Genomic DNA, 18,905 nt, shown 5'->3' with positions numbered 1-18,905 from the left:
AAGATTACATTAATAAATTTGATTAATTAATCATTTCAAAAAAAAAAAAAAAAAAGATCCGCCCAGAATTTCCAGATCCACCTAATATTTAAGACGGATGTTTTTATTTCAAAAAAAAAAAGTACAAGGAGTTACAGAATACTCCGACGATGCCTCCGGCGTACGATTGTTGTCGACGTCCATCGTCTTAAACCCATCGCTAAAGCTTAATAAATTTTTTTAAAATAATATTCAGATTTTTGGTGTTGGATCGAATGTGGTGGGGTCGGGAATTTTTTTTACCACGTGGTAGTAAGTGGAGGGGTCGGGAATAATATTATACCATTATATACTACAACTTACACAAAGGGCAATATCGTCCTTCCATGTCAAAAAAGGAGCGATGTCTTGTAAAATGGGAGCATTGTTTAGCAGTTCATTTAAATAATCATCAATGTATCTGGCATAAGAGTACTATATTAAAAACTAGGTCAGTTTCATGCGATACACAGTTTTAATAATAAAAAAAATTCTTGTAAGTGTGTAATATAAATATTTTAAGCAAAACATAACTAACCGTGATCCCTCTAATTAGATTAATTGAGCTAAAATGAAGAACATAATTAATTAATCATTTTCAAATATTAGCTTTACCTTGAAACAGTTTTTTTTTTTTAAAATGATGTCAATAATAGTTTTGGAAGGAAAATTTATCATAAGAAACTGCCACATGGAAAGTGTTGATGTCAGCGGTAATTATTTTAATATTAGTTATGGATAGATTATTAGATTATACTGTCTTCTGCTACTTATAAAAATAAATAAATAAATAAATTATTTGCATATATTATACTAAAATAATAATAATAAAAAATAAAAAATAAATAAAAAAAAAAATAAAAAAAAAACTGACTACAGTGTTTGATTTTGATGAGTATGGAATTAGTTATAGCTTTTAGGTTTTGTTTTTTTAGTCTAAAAATGTCTAAAACGCATATAACTTCATTTCAGCTTATTAATCAATATTATGCATTATATACAATTCAGCTTATTGAAAGTTGATGTCAATCCAAAACTGTCTATTTTTTTATTTGTTCAATTTGGGATCTTGAAATTTTTTAATGTAAATGGAATCTACTCCTCTATACTTAATTTTTTGCCCCATTTGACTTTTTCACAGTCTCTAAAACGCATATAACTTCATTTCTATATGCGTAAAAAATATAAAACCTTGATATAAACAAACTATACAATGAGATGAATCCAACAAGACCCCCACTTCACTATATTATCTCTTACAAATTAATGAGAATTTACGGTCAAATATTTCAAAGTTTGATCCAATTATTTGGAATGTGGCAAAAAAAAATAAAAAAATAGGGACAAAAGGAGTAATACTTTAAACAAAGCATAGTCATGTGCAATTTTATTGGACTCATCTCGATTTTTAGTTCCTTTTTTTGAAGAGAAGCCCAACCACCCATAATTTTCATTCATAGGAAGATCATGTTCCAAATTAGGCACAATGCAACTAGTAAAATCCGACAACCAAATTCTACTACTCATTCCCCGTGGCAACCAATGAGCTAATTGAGGGACAACTTTATTTCCCTCCTTACAAACAAAGCTCTAAGACACTGATTCGTTCTAAAAAATTGCAAACATGATAAATATCATCCAAGATAAGATGGAGACTATTCTTCTTGTCTCATGTGATTTGAGTGTGTTCACTAACTCAAACACAATCACGTTTTACGATCCATCTCCAAAACCCGAAGTCAACATCATGTCACGGGTCGTCTCCCTTATCAAGGATGGGCGTCAAGAGGGTCACTAGGCAGCAAGGCAACAATCGAGGCTAGAGGGCTTGCCTTGGTGCTCAGCTAAGCACTTCCCCTTAAAAAGCTTTATAATGTTGTAACCTTAAAACTAGTGAACACCCACTTGACAGTAACACAATAATGGGTCATTTGGAGGCCCAAACAAAGTCCAAATAGGCCCAAATTTGGGTGTTCACCATATTTTGGGCCAAGGAAGACCATGGAGGTGTCAGTTTTCCGAGATGAGGTCTCGAAGTACAAGTTTTGCAGCAGGTAGTTCGAAAAACGTGAGATGCTTCTAGAAAGTTCCGGAGCTATCTAAGAGGTTCTTTTGTGAGAGTATTCTATAGAGGATGTCTCTAGATTATTCAAGGGTCATCTTGTACATAGTAGAAGTCTTTTAGGTTCTTCTATATATACACATAAGTGTGTAATATTCTAGAATGTTCTAAGGTAGTCTTTAACATTATAGGCATGGAAGTATGTAGAAACCTCCTTGTATGTATGTTCCTTTGGAGGTGGAAACTCTCTAGATACTTGTAGTCTAGAACCCTCCATTTGAGGAGGTTAGGAATTCTCTAGAAACTTAGGTAGGAACTTGGATGCCTATAAATAGGCCATCCCATTCATTTGTACATTTCAGCTAACATTTTCAATCGTAAAGTTCTCTCAAGTAAACAATTAAGATTTCCTTTGAAATCTATTATGAGCATCTTTCTTCTCTTACTTAGCCAAATTCGTAGCACACTTAGCCTACCAAAACAAGGGGAGTCCTGATTGGGAGACTAACGGGTGTTGTCGACTAGTGGACCGCGTGCAAGGGGACTTAGGCAAATAAGTCAGCACGTGACAAACAACTCTAAATCTCCAAAGAAGAGCCTTAGCCTCAGCAGTACTATGATCGCAACCATATATCTAGAATTTTAGTTTCTATATGTATATATATTTTGAAACAAACAATTCATTAATAAAAAGCCATACGACATATACAAATGAAATCTTAATTAACAAATACATAAAATTGAATCATATTAGGGTTTCCTTTATCAAAGCTACGGTCGTTGAATAGATCTTACACTGTAGTACATCTCTCGCACACACCGCAGGAATACACAACCTTTTCGGAGAGACGGTCTACGATTTGTTGTAGCCGTAAGGATGATTTTCATCTAATTCACTTGAACGCATTTGAAAACTTGATAACCGTTTCGATCCCGAACAAATCTATACCAACGAACTGATAATAAGGCAAAAGATGATTACCTTTTTGACAAACCCTAACACACAAACAAACCCTAAACATAAACAAACAACTAAACTAACAAAAACTAACGACTCCACCATAAAGAGACGGACGAATATCTACACTACTCGTGTAGATTTATTAAAACCTAAATTGCAAAACTAAAGAAAATTAAGGGAAAAGGGTCGCAAATGTCTAATTTCCAAATAAATTAGACTATTTTTTACCTATACGACCAAGAATTTGGAGAAACCCTAGAAGAGAGGAGTAGGCAAGAGGAGAGGAGAGGCGAGAGGAAAGAGATATCTAATAATTTTTTGATCGATTCATGTTTCACTAACTTTCTATATTTATATAATTTCTTGTAACACGCATCTTAAGATAAGTATATATTTTTGAAAGAGTATCTTAAGATTTATTTTCCTTTTTTTTAATTACATTAAAAACTATGCAAAATACAAATAACATTTAAAAAACCGAGACTTCGAGAGTATGACTTTTTACCAATGATAGGATTATTACTTGTTATACAATATACATAGTGTATAACATAGTTCTAGTGAACAATGAGATGCAAATAGAGCACAACATTAAAGACCTGTAATAAATAATAAAAAAATCATAGAACACGTAATTTTATCGATATCTTTTACCCGTGCAATTTCCGAATGTAAAAAGCTAGTTATGTAATATTAAAAAATAAAAATAAATAAATAAGTTAAAAGAAAGCCTACCTAAAAACTTTCTCTCGCCTCTTCCTCTCTAAAAAAAAACCGTAAAATCTTTGGCAGCCGCAAGGGGCTACCGTCATCATCTCTTTGATGATGGTAAGCCCCATTTCTTTCTTTATTTCTAGTTTTTTGTTTTTTAGTCATTAATAATCCTCCTTAATCTCTCTTTACGAGAGTTTTCTTCCCAATTTTTGGGTTTGTTCTCTCCTTTTGTGAGAGTTTGGTGTTTGCTTTTCTTCTCTTCCCTTATGGAAGATTGAAATTTATTTTTAGGGTTTTATCTGAAAGATTAAAATCATGGATTGTTATTTTGCAATTGGCGTTGGAATTGAGGATGCGATCGACATGGTCAAGTAATGAATTTTCTTCCCAAAACTATGTCAAGAAGATGGACTCCCTCACAGAAGGCTGCATAATTCGGCGAACAATCGGGGACTGTGCTTCATCGTCAGATCTAGTTTCTCATCATCATAGTTTCTTTAAAGAGGACTTTTACTTGATTAATTTAGATTGTATTTTACATTTCTATAATGCTTATTATAGATGCCATATGGCTTTTAATTAATGATATTTTATCTTTTCCTTAAAAAATAAAATAATAATAATAATAATAAAATAATAATAAAAAAAAAGTAAAAAAGTGTTCATCTTTTTTACGGGGATAACGGATATTGGTTAGACTAAGCTGATATTATTGGCATATACTCCTCCAATTATATTTCAAAAAAGTATATTAGAGGTACACTACCATATTTGATAAGCTAGCTTATAAATTTAACCAAAAATGACTAAAAATAGCAACTATTGGATAACTATCTTACTGGAAATCACCTAAACTAGTTAACAACAATTACCAAACACTCCTAAAAAGGTTGAGATTTTCAACAACAAATACAAAATGGTCAAAAACCCAAAATCTAATGGTTCATTTGTCATTACTGTGGTTTTCTGTTTTTTGGTTTTTTGTTTTTTAAAATCATATGATGTATGTATATAATGAATAAAAAATTAGTCAAACTTATTAAAATCATTATAATTTTGAAAACTGACAACAGAAAGTGGAAACACCTTTTTTCTTGTTTTCTGTTTTTGATTTTTTGTTTTATAAAAAAACTGAAAACTAAAAACACAATGCTTAACAAGCCCAAGCCCTAAGTAAATATTTGGTAACCCTCAAATTAAGTACTTTTAAGTTTTATAAAAACATTGATTACGGAACAAGGGTAAATCTGAAACTTCACATTTCCTAACTTTTGTGTTTTTTTTTTTTTTTTTTTTTTACCTGTCTAACTAAATAAAGGGCTTTCAATAGTTTTCATGCTTCAATGAAAACCCACCGAATCTAATGCGATGACGTGGCATTTCTCAAAAAAGCTTTTTAATTTTGGATGTATGAGGTGGCCAAATTATTAAAATAAATAAAATAAAAAAGTAAAAATTCAATTAAATAAATAAACCCCACTTATCTGCATTTTGCCACTTCCATCGGTCCGTTATCACTTGGTCAATTACCTTATTTTTTGGAAATGAAGTGCTTACTTTACTTAATATTTTAAAAATTCCCTTTATTTATTACTCTTATTTAACAATTTCCAACTCTTTTTTTTAAAGTAGGTATTTTTTAAGAGCATGCGGAGCGCCACGTAAGAATTATACTTATTTCGACCTATAAGAAGAAAGATTTGTATTTTATTTTTGAATTAAAAAATTATGTCGCCACCTAGATAAAAGTAACGAATTAGATTTGATATATCTAAAATTTTAATGCCACGTAGATTATAATCCATTAAATTATTTTAATGGAAAAATTAAGAAATATACTAATTTTAATGAGGTTGGTGATTCTATCAAAATAAAAGATATGGTAAAACAATGAATAATGATTTAAGATTTAAATTATTAAAAATTTATCATTTCACATTAAAAATTTTATATAACGGAAAAAATATCATATTTACAATTTATTTATATTTAATAAATTCATTATAAATTATAGTAAAAAAAATAAATATTAAATTTTTGTAATTTTGTCTGAAATCATTAAATACAATAAATCAAATAATAAGATATTTACAAACATACTTTGTATATTCTCAGCGTATATCTTAATATGATACGGAGTAATAAAAATACAAAAAAGTGCCATACCAAAGCGAAACCTCGAATTAGGTACTTTTCGAGATCAATTAATTATGTAAGGTGATAGGTATTAGCAGCAATTAGCAAACAACAACAATAATGTTTGTTAAAAAGGTTTACCAAAAGAAAAAGGGTCAGGTGAGCAGCAGTATTTATTCAGTATTTTGATGAAAAACACATTTTCTCTCTCCTCTAATTTTCTCTCACCCAAAATTAAAAAAAAAAAAAAAAAGTCCTCTTTCATCATACAAAAACCCTAAACAGGGGTTCTTGTAATAAGAAGAAGAGGGGGGAAAACAAGCAAAGGAAACCCTTTTCTTAAATAGCCGCCGGAATTGATCTCAGTCGTTGGATAACTCCTTCTCCGATTATTTTCTCTCTCTAAATTTTCTCTCTCTTCAATTTTTTTTTACTCATTTTGCAGTTTTTCTGGAGGGGTTTTATTCTGTGTGATTGAAGTATTCAAACATGGCGTATGCTGTTGCTTGATCATCGTCCGATCAATCAGACCCAGATAATCTGTTTTTTTTTTTCTCCCCCCCCCCATATTTTGTTTTTGTGAAATTATTAATTGGGTAAAGAAAAAGATTGATGCTTGATCATTAATAATCATAATAATAATTAGATTTTGATGAATTTGGGGTTTTAGGGAATTAGGGTTTTGGAATAGAAAACTGGGTGTAGTTGTAAATACTCTATATAAAATTAGGGTGTTTAGGGTTTTTGGAAAGTTTTCAGCTTTGTATGCAATTAGGGTTTCTAGGGTTTGTGGGTTTGGTGTAATTTGTCAACTTTTGATATTGTGTTGTTTAATTTGGGTGTGATAATGTTATCTGAATTGGGAAGGAGACCGATGATTGGTGGGAACAATGATGGATCATATGGGGATGAATTAGAGAAGGAGATAGGGATGTTGCTCCGCGAACAGAGGCGGCAGCAAGACCCAGCCGATGATCGCGAGCGCGAGCTCAATATTTACCGGAGTGGTTCAGCCCCTCCCACTGTGGAGGGCTCATTGAGTGCGGTAGGAGGGTTATTTGGGAATACTGATGCCTTTTCTGAATTACCCCTAAGTAAGAATGGCAATGGGGTTATGTCTGAGGAGGAGCTTAGGTCTGATCCTGCTTATCTGTCGTATTATTATTCGAATGTCAACTTAAATCCTAGGCTGCCCCCGCCCCTTTTGTCCAAGGAGGATTGGAGGTATGCTCAACGGGCGCAAGGCGGGAACTCGGTGTTGGGCGGGATTGGGGATAAGAGGAAAGTGAATAAGACTGAGAATGGGCCTGGTAGGTCACCCTTTCTGATGCCTCCTGGGTTTGGTTCAAAGAAAGAGGAAAGGGAGGCTGAGCTGGAGAAAGTTCAGGGGTCAGCTGATTGGGGTAAGGATGGACTCCCTGGGCTGCCAGGTATTGGACTTGGAGCTAAACAGAAGAGTCTGGCAGAAATATTTCAGGTAATAGTTTAGTGCAGTTATACTTCTGTGGCACTAACCTATTGTTTGGCCTGTGTTGATTCTCTCCAAGTATTGGTATTGCTTGTTGGTGACCTTTCGTATTTCATTATTGGAATAATATTTGGCATGTTTGTGTGATTATAACGTATACTTTGAGGCATGTTAATTTGTTTAGCACCAGGATTTGATCTTGTTTAACTTTTTTGATCGATTATTGCGGTGACTGGCAATTCTTGTGAACCATTCCAGACTTTTAGGGTGTGTTTAGTGGAAGCTGGTAATTTCTTACCTTGTTTGCAAATGGACAAAGTTGTACTGGAGATTGTGCTGCACTTGACCATGTTTGCTTAATCTTGCAATTATTGGGAGTCGAATATCTGTTCTTTACAGCTTTTAATTTGTGTTGGAAGAGTTAGTTGTTCAAAGTGCTGGGCATATAATTGTTTAAGTTGTCTGCCTGCTTTTGGAGCCAACTCAATGCTCCATGATTATCCAATGCCCATGAACTTACTAAGCCATCAATCTTAGCTAGTAAATTTTCTCCTATCTTTCTTTCTTTATGTTCACCTTCTCATATACTGTTTATTATCTTATTTAATTCCTACAGAATGATTTGGGACGTTCTAATCCTCCATCAAGACATCCCTCTCGCCCCGCCAGCCGCAACGCTTTTGATGAAAATGTTGATACATTAGGGTCAGCTGAAGCCGAGCTGGCTCTTTTGCGTCGTGAAGGTTCGAATATTCAGGGATCTTCTGTTTCCCAGAGTCTTGCTTCACCTGCTTCATATTCCTATGCTGCTGCATTGGGCACACCCTTGTCTAGAAGCACTACACCTGATCCTCATCATATAGCTCGGGCTCCAAGTCCTTGCCCAACCCCGATTGGCGAGGGCCGGGCAGGAGCATCGAAAAAGAGTACTGCTGGTCCAAATGCTTTCAATGGCATGTCATCAGGAATGAGCGACTCTTCTGATCTGGTAGCTGCTTTGTCTGGCATGAATCTTAAGACAAATGGTAATCTTGACAATGGAAATCACTTGCCATCACAGATTGAACAAGACAGTTCCGATAACCATAACTACATGTTTAGCATGCCAAGTGGTCATGAGCATGTTAAGCAACATTCATATATGAAGAAGTCTGAATCTGGCCATCTGCATATGCCTACTGCTACTCACTCTGCTGCTAGAGGTAATATGGGTGGCTCTGATTTGAGGAGCCCCCAGGTCGAGCGCCCAAAACCTGGTTTTAATACTGGTGTTCCATACTCCAAGGGATCATCTCCATCCTCTCTAAATGGAGGAGGTTTATCCCCTCATTATACTCAAATGGATGGCGCCGGGTCATCATTTTCAAATTATGGCTTGGGTGGGTTTTCCTTGAATTCACCTGTAATGGGAGGCCAAATTGGGAACTACAATCTGCCTCCATTACTGGAAAATGTTGCTGCAGCTTCGGCAATGGGTGTTCATGGGATGGATTCAAGAGTTATGGCTGGTGGTTTGCCTGGACAGAATATGCCAGCTTCCCCAGATTCTGGTCGTTTAGGGAATCAAATGTCAGGAAATGCTCTGCAGGCTTCTCTTGCAGATGCTATGTATCTCCAGTATCTAAGATCTGCTGAGTATGCTGCACATGTTGCTGCTTTGAGTGATCAGTCTCCCGATAAGTATTATATGGAGTTACTTCAAAAGGCATATATGGGTTCTGTGATGTCGCCTCAGAAGTCACAATATGGGGCTCCTTTGGGAAACAAAACTGGTGGTTCTAATCATGGTTATTATGGGAATCATGCATATGGGGTTGGCATGGGTTACCCTGGAAGTCCATTGACAAGTCCAGTTATTCCGAACTCGCCTGCTGGTCCCGGTAGTCCTATCAGGCACAATGATTTTAACATGCGATATCCTTCTACGATGAGAAACATAGGGGGTGGTGCCATGGGACCTTGGCACGTGGATGGTGCCTTTGGATCCTCACTGTTGGAGGAGTTTAAGACCAATAAGACAAAGTGCTTTGAGCTTTCAGAAATTGCTGGTCATGTTGTGGAATTCAGGTATGTCTGTATGTGTATGTTATGCTAACCTTTGGGTGCAACTTGCCAGTTAGATTTCTAATTATTGTGTTGCGCAAACAGTGCTGATCAGTATGGAAGTCGTTTCATCCAGCAAAAACTTGAAACTGCTTCTACGGAAGAGAAAAATATGGTGTTTGAAGAAATTATTCCTCAAGCCCTTTCTTTAATGACTGATGTGTTTGGGAATTATGTGATTCAGAAGGTAATGTCATTTTTTTTTTTTTTTTTTTTTTTTTAATTTTTTTTTTACCTTTTCCCACTTGTGTAGTATCTCAAAAGGGACTCTTCCCAGTTAGGTACTGATTTGCACAGCTGCATTTGTCTACGATGGAATTGATTTATTACTAATATCTTTATCCACTCTACTCTATGTTTACTGTACTTCATCTGTTGCTCTTTGCAGTTCTTTGAGCATGGAATGGATACTCAAAGAAGAGAACTTGCCATCAAGCTTGATGGTCATGTGTTGAACCTTAGCTTGCAAATGTATGGCTGCCGTGTAATCCAGAAGGTATTGTGATTCGCATGTCATCTTAATTGCTTTGGTTTTGTATTGAGGTGTTTTGTTTTTCAGATTGGGAGTATATTTTCTGCAGGCTTACTGTTTTGGAGATATATTGAAGTTCTAAAGTATCATTTCACACATACTTTTTGTTATTCTATTTGCAATGATTGTTTTAAAACCTAAAGTGCTGCTACCAAGCTGTGTTATATTCCTTTCCCGACAATTGGTTATGAGTGTTATGATAAAGAATTCATATTTGTTTAATCATTCCTTCTTGTTTCTTCATTTTGGTTTTGTATTACTTGGCTAATGGTAACTTTTCTATTGTTATTGTTTAGCTCTTAATATATGTGTCCGCTGCCTTGTTTATGGTGTTAATTGGCTTTTTAAATTAAGCCACCAATGCAGTTATCAATCTCTTTATCAAGTGTTATATATTTGATTACAAACAAGCTGGCTAACTGAAAGGCTCTGACTTTACAAATGGGATGGAGATGTTTTATTTTACAACAATATTAGTTTTCCAAGAATATGAAACATTGTTTATAGCTTGCTTTCTTGTTAATTATTGCATTTTGATCTGGAAGCTTATTATTTACTTAACATTCATATATTCCCTTGTAAAAGTAAAATTGCATTGACAGTTGCTTTACTTTGATCTATTTATTTAATTTCATAAAGTCTATTGAAGACAAATCAGATTCGGTGGTTTTCTTAAGACGTGTTTTACCTATTTTTGTTGGCAGGCCATTGAAGTAGTTGATCTGGATCAGAAGATTAAAATGGTTCAAGAACTTGATGGTCATATTATGCGATGTGTGCGTGATCAAAATGGGAACCATGTAATCCAGAAATGCATTGAATGTGTCCCTGAAGACCATATTCAGTTTATAGTTGAATCATTCTTTGATCAAGTTGTTACTCTTTCAACTCATCCTTATGGGTGCCGTGTGATTCAGGTTACTAGCTCGATGCTCAAGTTGCTAAAGTTATCGCACTTATGTGATTTAGTAAAAAGAAGCAGCTTATTTAATTGGTGTACTTTGTGCTTATAGAGAGTTCTGGAGCACTGCAAAGACCCACACACTCAGAGCAAAGTTATGGATGAGATTCTGGGTTCAGTTAGCATGTTGGCTCAAGATCAGTATGGAAATTATGTGGTTCAGGTGTGTTATCTTTATCTGGAATTTGGAACATGGGTTTGAAATTACATTGTATTTGAGTGTTCGGCTATTATTGGATCTTTAATTAATAAATCAAGTTAACAATAGAAGAAAAATCTTAGAATCACATTAATACCATCACGGCTTTTCATACTTTGATGCTAGAAGGTTTTAATATCTGTTGACTTGTTGGATGTATAGTCACCTTTATGAATGTTTTTCACTTCTGTTGAGCAGCATGTGCTGGAGCATGGGAAGCCACATGAAAGGACAGCTATAATCAAGGAGTTAGCTGGTAACATTGTGCAGATGAGCCAGCAAAAGTTTGCGTCCAATGTTGTCGAAAAATGTCTGAGTTTTGGCAATGCTGAAGAACGAGAGATTCTGGTAAATGAGATGCTTGGAACCACTGACGAAAATGAGCCTCTCCAGGTAAATGAGATGCTTGAAATCGGCTTGAATCACGTATCCATGTTTTTCTTAATGCCTTCTTTCAAATTCTTTGAGCACTAACTTCATGATTTCTAGGATTTTCCTTCATCTTTTTTTCTTTTATGAATGAAAAAAAAAAATATTTGTAGTGAAACTTTATAACTTCCACTGCAATCATGCCTAAAAATTTATTGATCATTCTCTTTCTTATTTTGTTCAGGCAATGATGAAAGACCAATTCGCTAATTATGTTGTTCAGAAGGTGTTGGAAACCTGCAGTGATCAGAAGAGGGAGCATATCTTATCACGAATTAAGGTTCATTTGAATGCATTGAAGAAATACACATATGGGAAGCATATTGTTGCACGTGTAGAAAAACTTGTTGCTGCAGGAGGTACACTCTATGATCTTCTTTCTCATGTCCGTTGTTCAGTCCTATAGTTTTTTGCATATTCTGCTGAATTTGCTGTACTTTTATGGGGTTGACAACTTTGGATAGTGCAATTAGTCCGTTGATGTTTTCATTTCATTTTCTGTCATATGTCTAACTCTTTAGAGTTGTGATCGATTAGATTTGTTAAGTGTTTTGACCAAGTATACCTGTGTTTAGATAGCAAAATTTACGCATGCTGATGTTTGTCTTTTTTTTACTTTATTTATCTGATTTTCTGTGCTAATGTTGCAAATTGCTTTTCTTTCCTATGCAGAAAGGAGAATTGCCGGGCAGTCTCCACAGCCTGTGTAGGTGGGATAGTGAACCAGTGTTTGTACAGCTGACTGAAGCTACTGTGCTTCATCTTTTTTCAGTCTTTTCTTTTTTCTTTCGTTTAAGATTTAGTCATTGCTCCGCCACTCCTTCGAAGGCTTGGTTAGGGAGCCCAGGAATAAAGGTTGTTGCTTTTGTACTTGGGAAATTGTACATTTTGTAGTTTTAAGGCTATACATAGAATCGAGCAAGCTGCACTGCAGATGTGATATATGCTTTTGCTCCTGCAGAGATAAAAGTGAGCATACAGGGGTGTAAAAAAAATCATTGAATGGTGAAGGGTAGGTTTTTTTCTAGTGATCGTGACTGTACAAATGTGGCCATGTCGAGAGCTGTTGATGTTCTAGGAAGCTCAGAAATTTTCCTTGTATGGTATCGATGTTCTTTCTATTTCCCAGAAGAAAAAAAGAAGAAAGTACAATCTTGTTCAGCTAATGCTTGCTTACTCCCCTAACCCTGATTTTTCGCATTCAGTAATCATTTTTACATCAGCATTTGCCATATATTATGAGATTGGAAGAGTATCTGCTGTGTTACAAAGTGTGATACTCATTTGTTTGAGAGGATATTAGGGAAATTTCCCTTCATATACTAAGACGATGTAATATAAGAAATACAGCAAGTTTTTTACCAAATAAAAAGGCATACAGTCCATGATGAGCAATTTCAGCAGTTTCTTGTTCATAAGCAACCTAAAATAAAACTGAACATTTCTTGAGTAGGTATGTGACAAACAACTTCTGGGAAAATTAGTGTGTCTAGTAGACTAGTAGAATCATAACATACCAAGTTACCAACCATCAATTTGCAAGAACTCGAGAATGAGATTAATTTCTATTGATTCAATCATCCACTAATGCAATACAATTAGGCAAAAATGAACCAAAATGAAACAAAATATTATAGCTAATCATCTTCAAAATCATCATCAATCTTCTTCTGACCAAAACCTCTAGGACCAGCTCTAGCCTTCACTTTACCCTTCTTTCCAACTTTCTTACTCTTTTTAGCTTCCTCTTCTTTCTCAAACTTCTCTCTCTCTCTTTTTGTCAGAAATTCTGTCACTGCAATATATATAACCTGCTCCCAAATCATTCATTCATTCATTCAACAAAAAATTAAAATCAAATTTGGTTTTGGATTGAAGAAAGCACTAAATTAGACAAGAAATGAAGAGGTGACTTACTCCAATGGTGAGGATTGAGAGGGCAACAAAGGCAATGAACAAAAGAATTGAAATAATAATGGAAACACCATCATCCCCAGAAGTTGTAGCAGAGACTATTTCCTGGGTTGTTTCTGATGGAATTACTGCAGCATCTTCAGAAGAAACAGCAGATAATGCACTTAAATTTCTGGGTTTTTGAGTGGAATAATGGAGGTGTTTATGTTTGGATAAGGTGAGAGATGAAATGAGTGGTTGAGATTTGTTGTTGAAGATGGAAGTAGAAACAATGTTGTTTTTCTGATTAATTTGATGCTGTTGATGATGAATTGGTGCTGAGAAAGGGAAGAGAGATGATGCTGTAGATGTTGCCATGATTCATTTGATAGTTTTTTGGCTCATCAATTAAAGCTTTTTTTTTTTTTTTTTTTTTTTGACTAAATAGTTTTGAAAAATTGATTTTTGAACACAGGCTTGGGCTTACAGACATTTTATTAGTGTGTCATTTTGGGAATAATAAAGCCATATAGTATCCTTTAAATTGCTGGGCCTTGAGTGTATGTACATTTTTCCTTCTGTTTGACTGTTTGTACACTTGACAAAAACTTCAGGTTTTTGACAGTCTGGTCCATATCTATCTGAGTGGCTGGGTACCCTCTGTGTTCCTGGCCATTTTTAAGATATGATTATGGGGTGGACCAAGACATGAATCAGTAGATGGTTCCGTACTTCCGTGAAATAAGTGGACCTCTTAAGTTTATTTGGAAAGCATCTTGATATCTAACCTTATCGAGTTTGAAAATGTTATTCAAAAGCTAAATTTGAAGGCAATTACGCGTAAAATCCTACCTTTTGCAAATATATTAAGACTCGAAGTTTTATAGTTAAGAGGTAAAATGAATAATTCCAAGTTCTGACCATCCAAATGGCCTCCCAAGGAAAAAAATCGAAATTTTTCTAAATTTAAAGATTATATCTATGCATTTGGATTTAATTTCGGGAATTTTTTTTCAAAATTGAAATGAATGTGAGACAATGAATGTTAGTCATATCTCCCGAGTTCATATTATAGATGTGTATGAGGTATTATGTGTCGGTCAAACATTAACACTTCAAAAAAAAAAAAAAAAAAAAAAAAAAAAAAAAAATCTTAACCACTCACACGTGCGGAAACCTCACACTGCACGTGAAAAATCAGCTGTTAACAGTTAACGTCATTAAAACGTCACTCTTTAAGATCAAAATTGCGGCCTTCCTTTGCTCAATTACGAATATTTACGAAGCACCCTCCATCACGGTTAGATTCATTCTTTAATTTTCTCTCTCCTTATCCAACGGTCAATATTATGTCACTCTCTACAATGACAGCTGTACACAAAAGCACTCTCTCCTCATTGGTCTGTCTTTTAGCAAAAGTCACGCTATTATGGCCGGTGTGTGTTGCTCCACTTTACATGAATTCCCTAAAATACCCTTTTCAATTAAAATCCAACACAGCTTAAAAAGTGCACCATATTTCCACGCTGTCGCTGCCTGATTCGCTAGCCGGTAAGTGATTTTTACTTTTTGTCGTTCCGGATAATCACATGTCAGCTTCAACCCAGGGTTATTTACTTCGCACTTTTTCCCAACAAAAATAAAACCAATTTTTCTTAAAAATAATCCCTATGTCCCATAATGTAGTTACTATTGTATTTTTCACAGTATTTAAGAAATGAAAAGAGAAGAAGAAAAAGGTACATTAAAAGTGGAAAAAAGCTAGATAAAAGTTAGACAAAAGTATAAAGCAAGTGCATAATTTAAGGGGAAAAAGGTAAAAAGTACAATTATAAACAAAAATTAGAGAGAGAAAATGGAAAAAAGTACAAGGCAAGTGGATAATTTAATGATAAATTAGTAAGTTCAATGAATAAAGTTAAAAAAAAAAATGAGAGTATAATGGTTTTTACATACTATCCAAAAATAGAAATAGGAACAACATTTTGGGTCTCCAAAATAGGAAAACAAAAACTATATTGTGGGACAGAGGGAGTATATTTTTTAATTTTTTTACAAATTTGAGTAATTTTTACAATGAAAAAAAATCCAAGCAAAGCTAGAATGCCTGATTTTGAAAATACCAACCTAAAAGTAAAATTAGCTTAATATGAGTAATGTGACTATGTGAGTAAAGAATACAAAGAGTTAAAAAAAATGTCAACTACTTCGTATCAAGTAATTGTAGCCATAATCCTATGGTGGCAATTGGGAATAAAAGTTTACTACAATAGTTACCTAATTTAATTAGCTACTGAAATTCACAAAATATAGTAACTTAACTTTCTAATAATGGTTTTTATAATGAAAAAACAAATCTAAAGTGTTGATCTATAGGCCTAGTAAAAAAGGTTTTCTGAATATAAGGCGATTGCCACGTAATTATGGTACAATTGTACAGTAATAAGCACCCAACTCCTTAGGTAAAACTTCAAGTAATTACAATATATGATCTTAAATTAATAATAATAATAATAATAATAATCATCATTATTATTCTTCTCCGTACTTTAAAAAGAAAAAAAAAATGCCCTAAACTAATGGAATAAGTTCAACAAAAATTGTATTTACATACAAGTACAAAGTAAAAAAGGCTACGGAGTAATTAATACGAGCAATAGTAAAACCTGACTAATGGTAACAATAAATAAACAACTTTACTTTTAGTTGACATCAAGCATCAAGCAAAAAAGTGAATTAAAAAAGCGACGGCAACAATTACCTAATGTTGTAAATGGAAAGTTTGTTAAAAAAAAAACCCATAATAATATTTAAAAATGAATATGACAAATCGTCCTAGTTTAACTTATTCAATTTTAAAAAAATAAGTTTAAATAAAATAAATTTGGAGAAAAAGTTCAAAAAAAAAGTTTACATCAACTAAAATAAAAAATAAAAAAAAAAGTTTTAAAAAAATTAATATAAGTTCAAATAAATTTAATTCAAACAAAATTAGAGATACTAATGAGTGCCATAATTTTATTTTATTTTTAAATATCAAATGGTGAATATAATTTCCTACAATGTTTTTTTTTTTTTACAAATTTTTTTTTTATAGATATTTCCATTTTTCCAAGAGTGGATTATTGGGATATAATGTAATACCCCACAATTTTAAATATTATTTTCTTAATTATTTTAATTTAGGAAGGGTATTTTAGTAATGTTATGTTATTTGAATATAAGAGCCAAATTAAGTTTTCAAATTTAGGCGCCAAAATATTGGAGTAGATATGAATATTTTATCACTTTTGAATTTTAAAGTCTTTTTTTTTTTTTTTTTTGAAGAGTTGAATTTTAAAGTCTTATTTAGTTATATTTGGATTTTAATGTCTAGTTTTATAATTAATCACATAATAATATTCCAAAATTTATTTAACTAAACTATGTAATTTAGGGCTTGTTTGGCATCATTTTTTGTTTTATGTTTCTTTGAAAACAAAAAATCAAATACAGAAAACAAGAAAAAGGTGTTTCCACTTTTTGTTGTCAATTTTCAAAATTACCATGAGTTTAATAAATTTGACTAATTTTTTTATTCATTATATGACATATATCATACGATTTTAAAAAACAAAAAACCAAAAAACACAAAACCACAGTGATGCCAAACAAACCCTTAGTTTAGTGTTTTATGAATTTATTTTCAGATTTTATTTATTTAATTTAGGATTTATAGATTAATTATATATAATTATTAATTATTATCTTAAAAATTCTGAAAAGTAATGATTAATTATGGAAATTAATTTTCTGATTTTCAAAGTGATTTTATCTTTCGAAATCAATCTTTAACTAATTATTTTGAAATATCTTGAGCTTTTTACAATATTTTTACCGTGCAAGTCAAAATTAATCATTTTCGGTTTATAAACTTATCTAGCTTCAAATTCTTGGTCATGAAAATTATTAAATGATATCATATTTATCCTAAATTTTCAGATTTTTAATTAATTAATTATTGAATTTCCGAATTGATTATATATATATATATATATATATATATATATATATATATATATACATACATATATATATATATATATATATATATATATATATATGATTTTCTTATTTCTTTTCACACTCTAAATTCTATCCTTTGCTATTCATAAAACCCTAATTTTATACTCCCTAAACACTATATATAAATACCCCTCCTCACCTCTCATTTTCTTCACACCAAAACTTAATTCTCTTCTTCTCCCTTAATTTACTTTCCCTAAACCTTTTCTTACTTTTCTTAACCTTTTTCGTAGAATAATCAGCCCGTATACATTTAAAGCTAGTTTTCGGGCGGAGTTATATTTCAGGAGTTATGACGTTTGCAAGTTCTGGCTATAATTTCCAACGCGAATTCAATCTATTAGTCCTATTCCTTTAATTCTTCTATGGTTAGTTTTCTAAAATATATATTTCTTTTCAAAGTTATAACTTTATGAAGTCTTGATCCTTAAAACATAATTATAATGTTTGTTTAGGAGATCGTTTGTGATTGTAATTGGTGGGATACTAATTCTTGAAGGATGAGGTATGTATAGATGGCTAGACCTTTGATAAAGGTTTATATATATATATGTTTGAATAAATTGTTTAAAGGATTGATTTTGAAATTACGTTTGAATTAAATTGAATTTATTTATGATCAAAGGAATTGAATTAAATTTGCAGCTTATTATGGGCCTGAGTATTTAATATTTATTATTGTCCCTCTATCCGGGACTGGTTAAGTAAGACCATGAACTTTGTATGATCTGTTCTTTCCTCGAGTATAGTCTTACTTGCTTGGGGGGTATGCACACTTAAGAGAGAAATTGATTTTTTTGGAAAGTTCTATCTTTAAATAATTTTTGTTGGAAGCCTATATTTGGAAAGTATAATTTTGGAAAGTGACGAATTTTGGAAAAGTCATATTTTAGCGTTTGAATTAATGTAATTATTTCGAAAGCATGTTTGCCTAATAAAAGAATTTGACATGTCTTGCATTTATATGTATTTAACATTTTTGCTAACACGTATTCCTATTTATTTTGATTCGCCTTGTTTACCAATTTTGATAAGCAGTCGTGATTTCAGGTGGAGTCTATGTGCTGCATCATACATCGGGAGTTTGGGATTGATCACCTGGTTAAGAGTTTATTTTGAAGTTTCATAATGAGTTTGTACTCACCAACTTTGGTCAAGTGTTTAATAATATAAAGTTAGTTTTGATTTCCGCTGCTAAGTCAGTTGGTTTGAGTTAACCTTATGTTTTCACGTGGCGGTAATCGCCCAAATCTATCTCTACTCTATTTTATCCGTATTATTCTAGTATTTTGTAGAGGGAGATTTGGGGCCTTTACATATAAGGGCAAAGCGATTCAAAAATATCTTAGCTAAACCGTCCACAT

The 18,905-nt window shown here is 32.9% G+C and overlaps 2 protein-coding genes across 2 annotated transcripts; one reads left to right on the top strand and one right to left on the bottom strand.

Moving 5' to 3' along the window:
- Positions 1-6,004: 6,004 nt before the first annotated feature.
- Positions 6,005-12,748, top strand: LOC110688380 (pumilio homolog 1-like). The gene is made up of 9 exons (XM_021865120.1): positions 6,005-7,368; positions 7,976-9,426; positions 9,508-9,649; positions 9,851-9,958; positions 10,699-10,911; positions 11,008-11,118; positions 11,353-11,547; positions 11,768-11,942; positions 12,256-12,748. Exons 1-9 carry the CDS (start codon positions 6,739-6,741, stop codon positions 12,291-12,293), a joined length of 3,063 nt encoding a protein of 1,020 aa, XP_021720812.1. The 5' UTR covers positions 6,005-6,738; the 3' UTR covers positions 12,294-12,748.
- A 220-nt stretch (positions 12,749-12,968) lies between these two features.
- On the bottom strand, positions 12,969-14,137 carry LOC110688381. The gene is made up of 2 exons (XM_021865121.1): positions 13,501-14,137; positions 12,969-13,394 (listed from the first exon to the last, which is right to left on the bottom strand). Exons 1-2 carry the CDS (start codon positions 13,852-13,854, stop codon positions 13,221-13,223), a joined length of 528 nt encoding a protein of 175 aa, XP_021720813.1. The 5' UTR covers positions 13,855-14,137; the 3' UTR covers positions 12,969-13,220.
- Positions 14,138-18,905: the final 4,768 nt, after the last annotated feature.

The sequence above is a fragment of the Chenopodium quinoa genome, unplaced genomic scaffold, assembly GCF_001683475.1.
Source record: "Chenopodium quinoa cultivar QQ74 unplaced genomic scaffold, ASM168347v1, whole genome shotgun sequence".
In the NCBI taxonomy this organism is placed as follows: Eukaryota; Viridiplantae; Streptophyta; class Magnoliopsida; order Caryophyllales; family Amaranthaceae; genus Chenopodium; species Chenopodium quinoa.
This window is presented reverse-complemented; position numbering and strand designations above follow the sequence as displayed.

Excerpts from the sequence above, each read along its gene's own strand:
- LOC110688381 (XM_021865121.1), bottom strand. The coding sequence starts at position 13,854 with ATGGCAACATCTACAGCATCATCTCTCTTCCCTTTCTCAGCACCAATT. Across the intron at positions 13,395-13,500 it reads TCTCAATCCTCACCATTGGA|GTTATATATATTGCAGTGAC; the intron begins GTAAGTCACCTC and ends ATTTGGGAGCAG.
- LOC110688380 (XM_021865120.1), top strand. The coding sequence starts at position 6,739 with ATGTTATCTGAATTGGGAAGGAGACCGATGATTGGTGGGAACAATGAT. Across the intron at positions 11,119-11,352 it reads ATGGAAATTATGTGGTTCAG|CATGTGCTGGAGCATGGGAA; the intron begins GTGTGTTATCTT and ends TCTGTTGAGCAG. Across the intron at positions 11,548-11,767 it reads ACGAAAATGAGCCTCTCCAG|GCAATGATGAAAGACCAATT; the intron begins GTAAATGAGATG and ends TATTTTGTTCAG.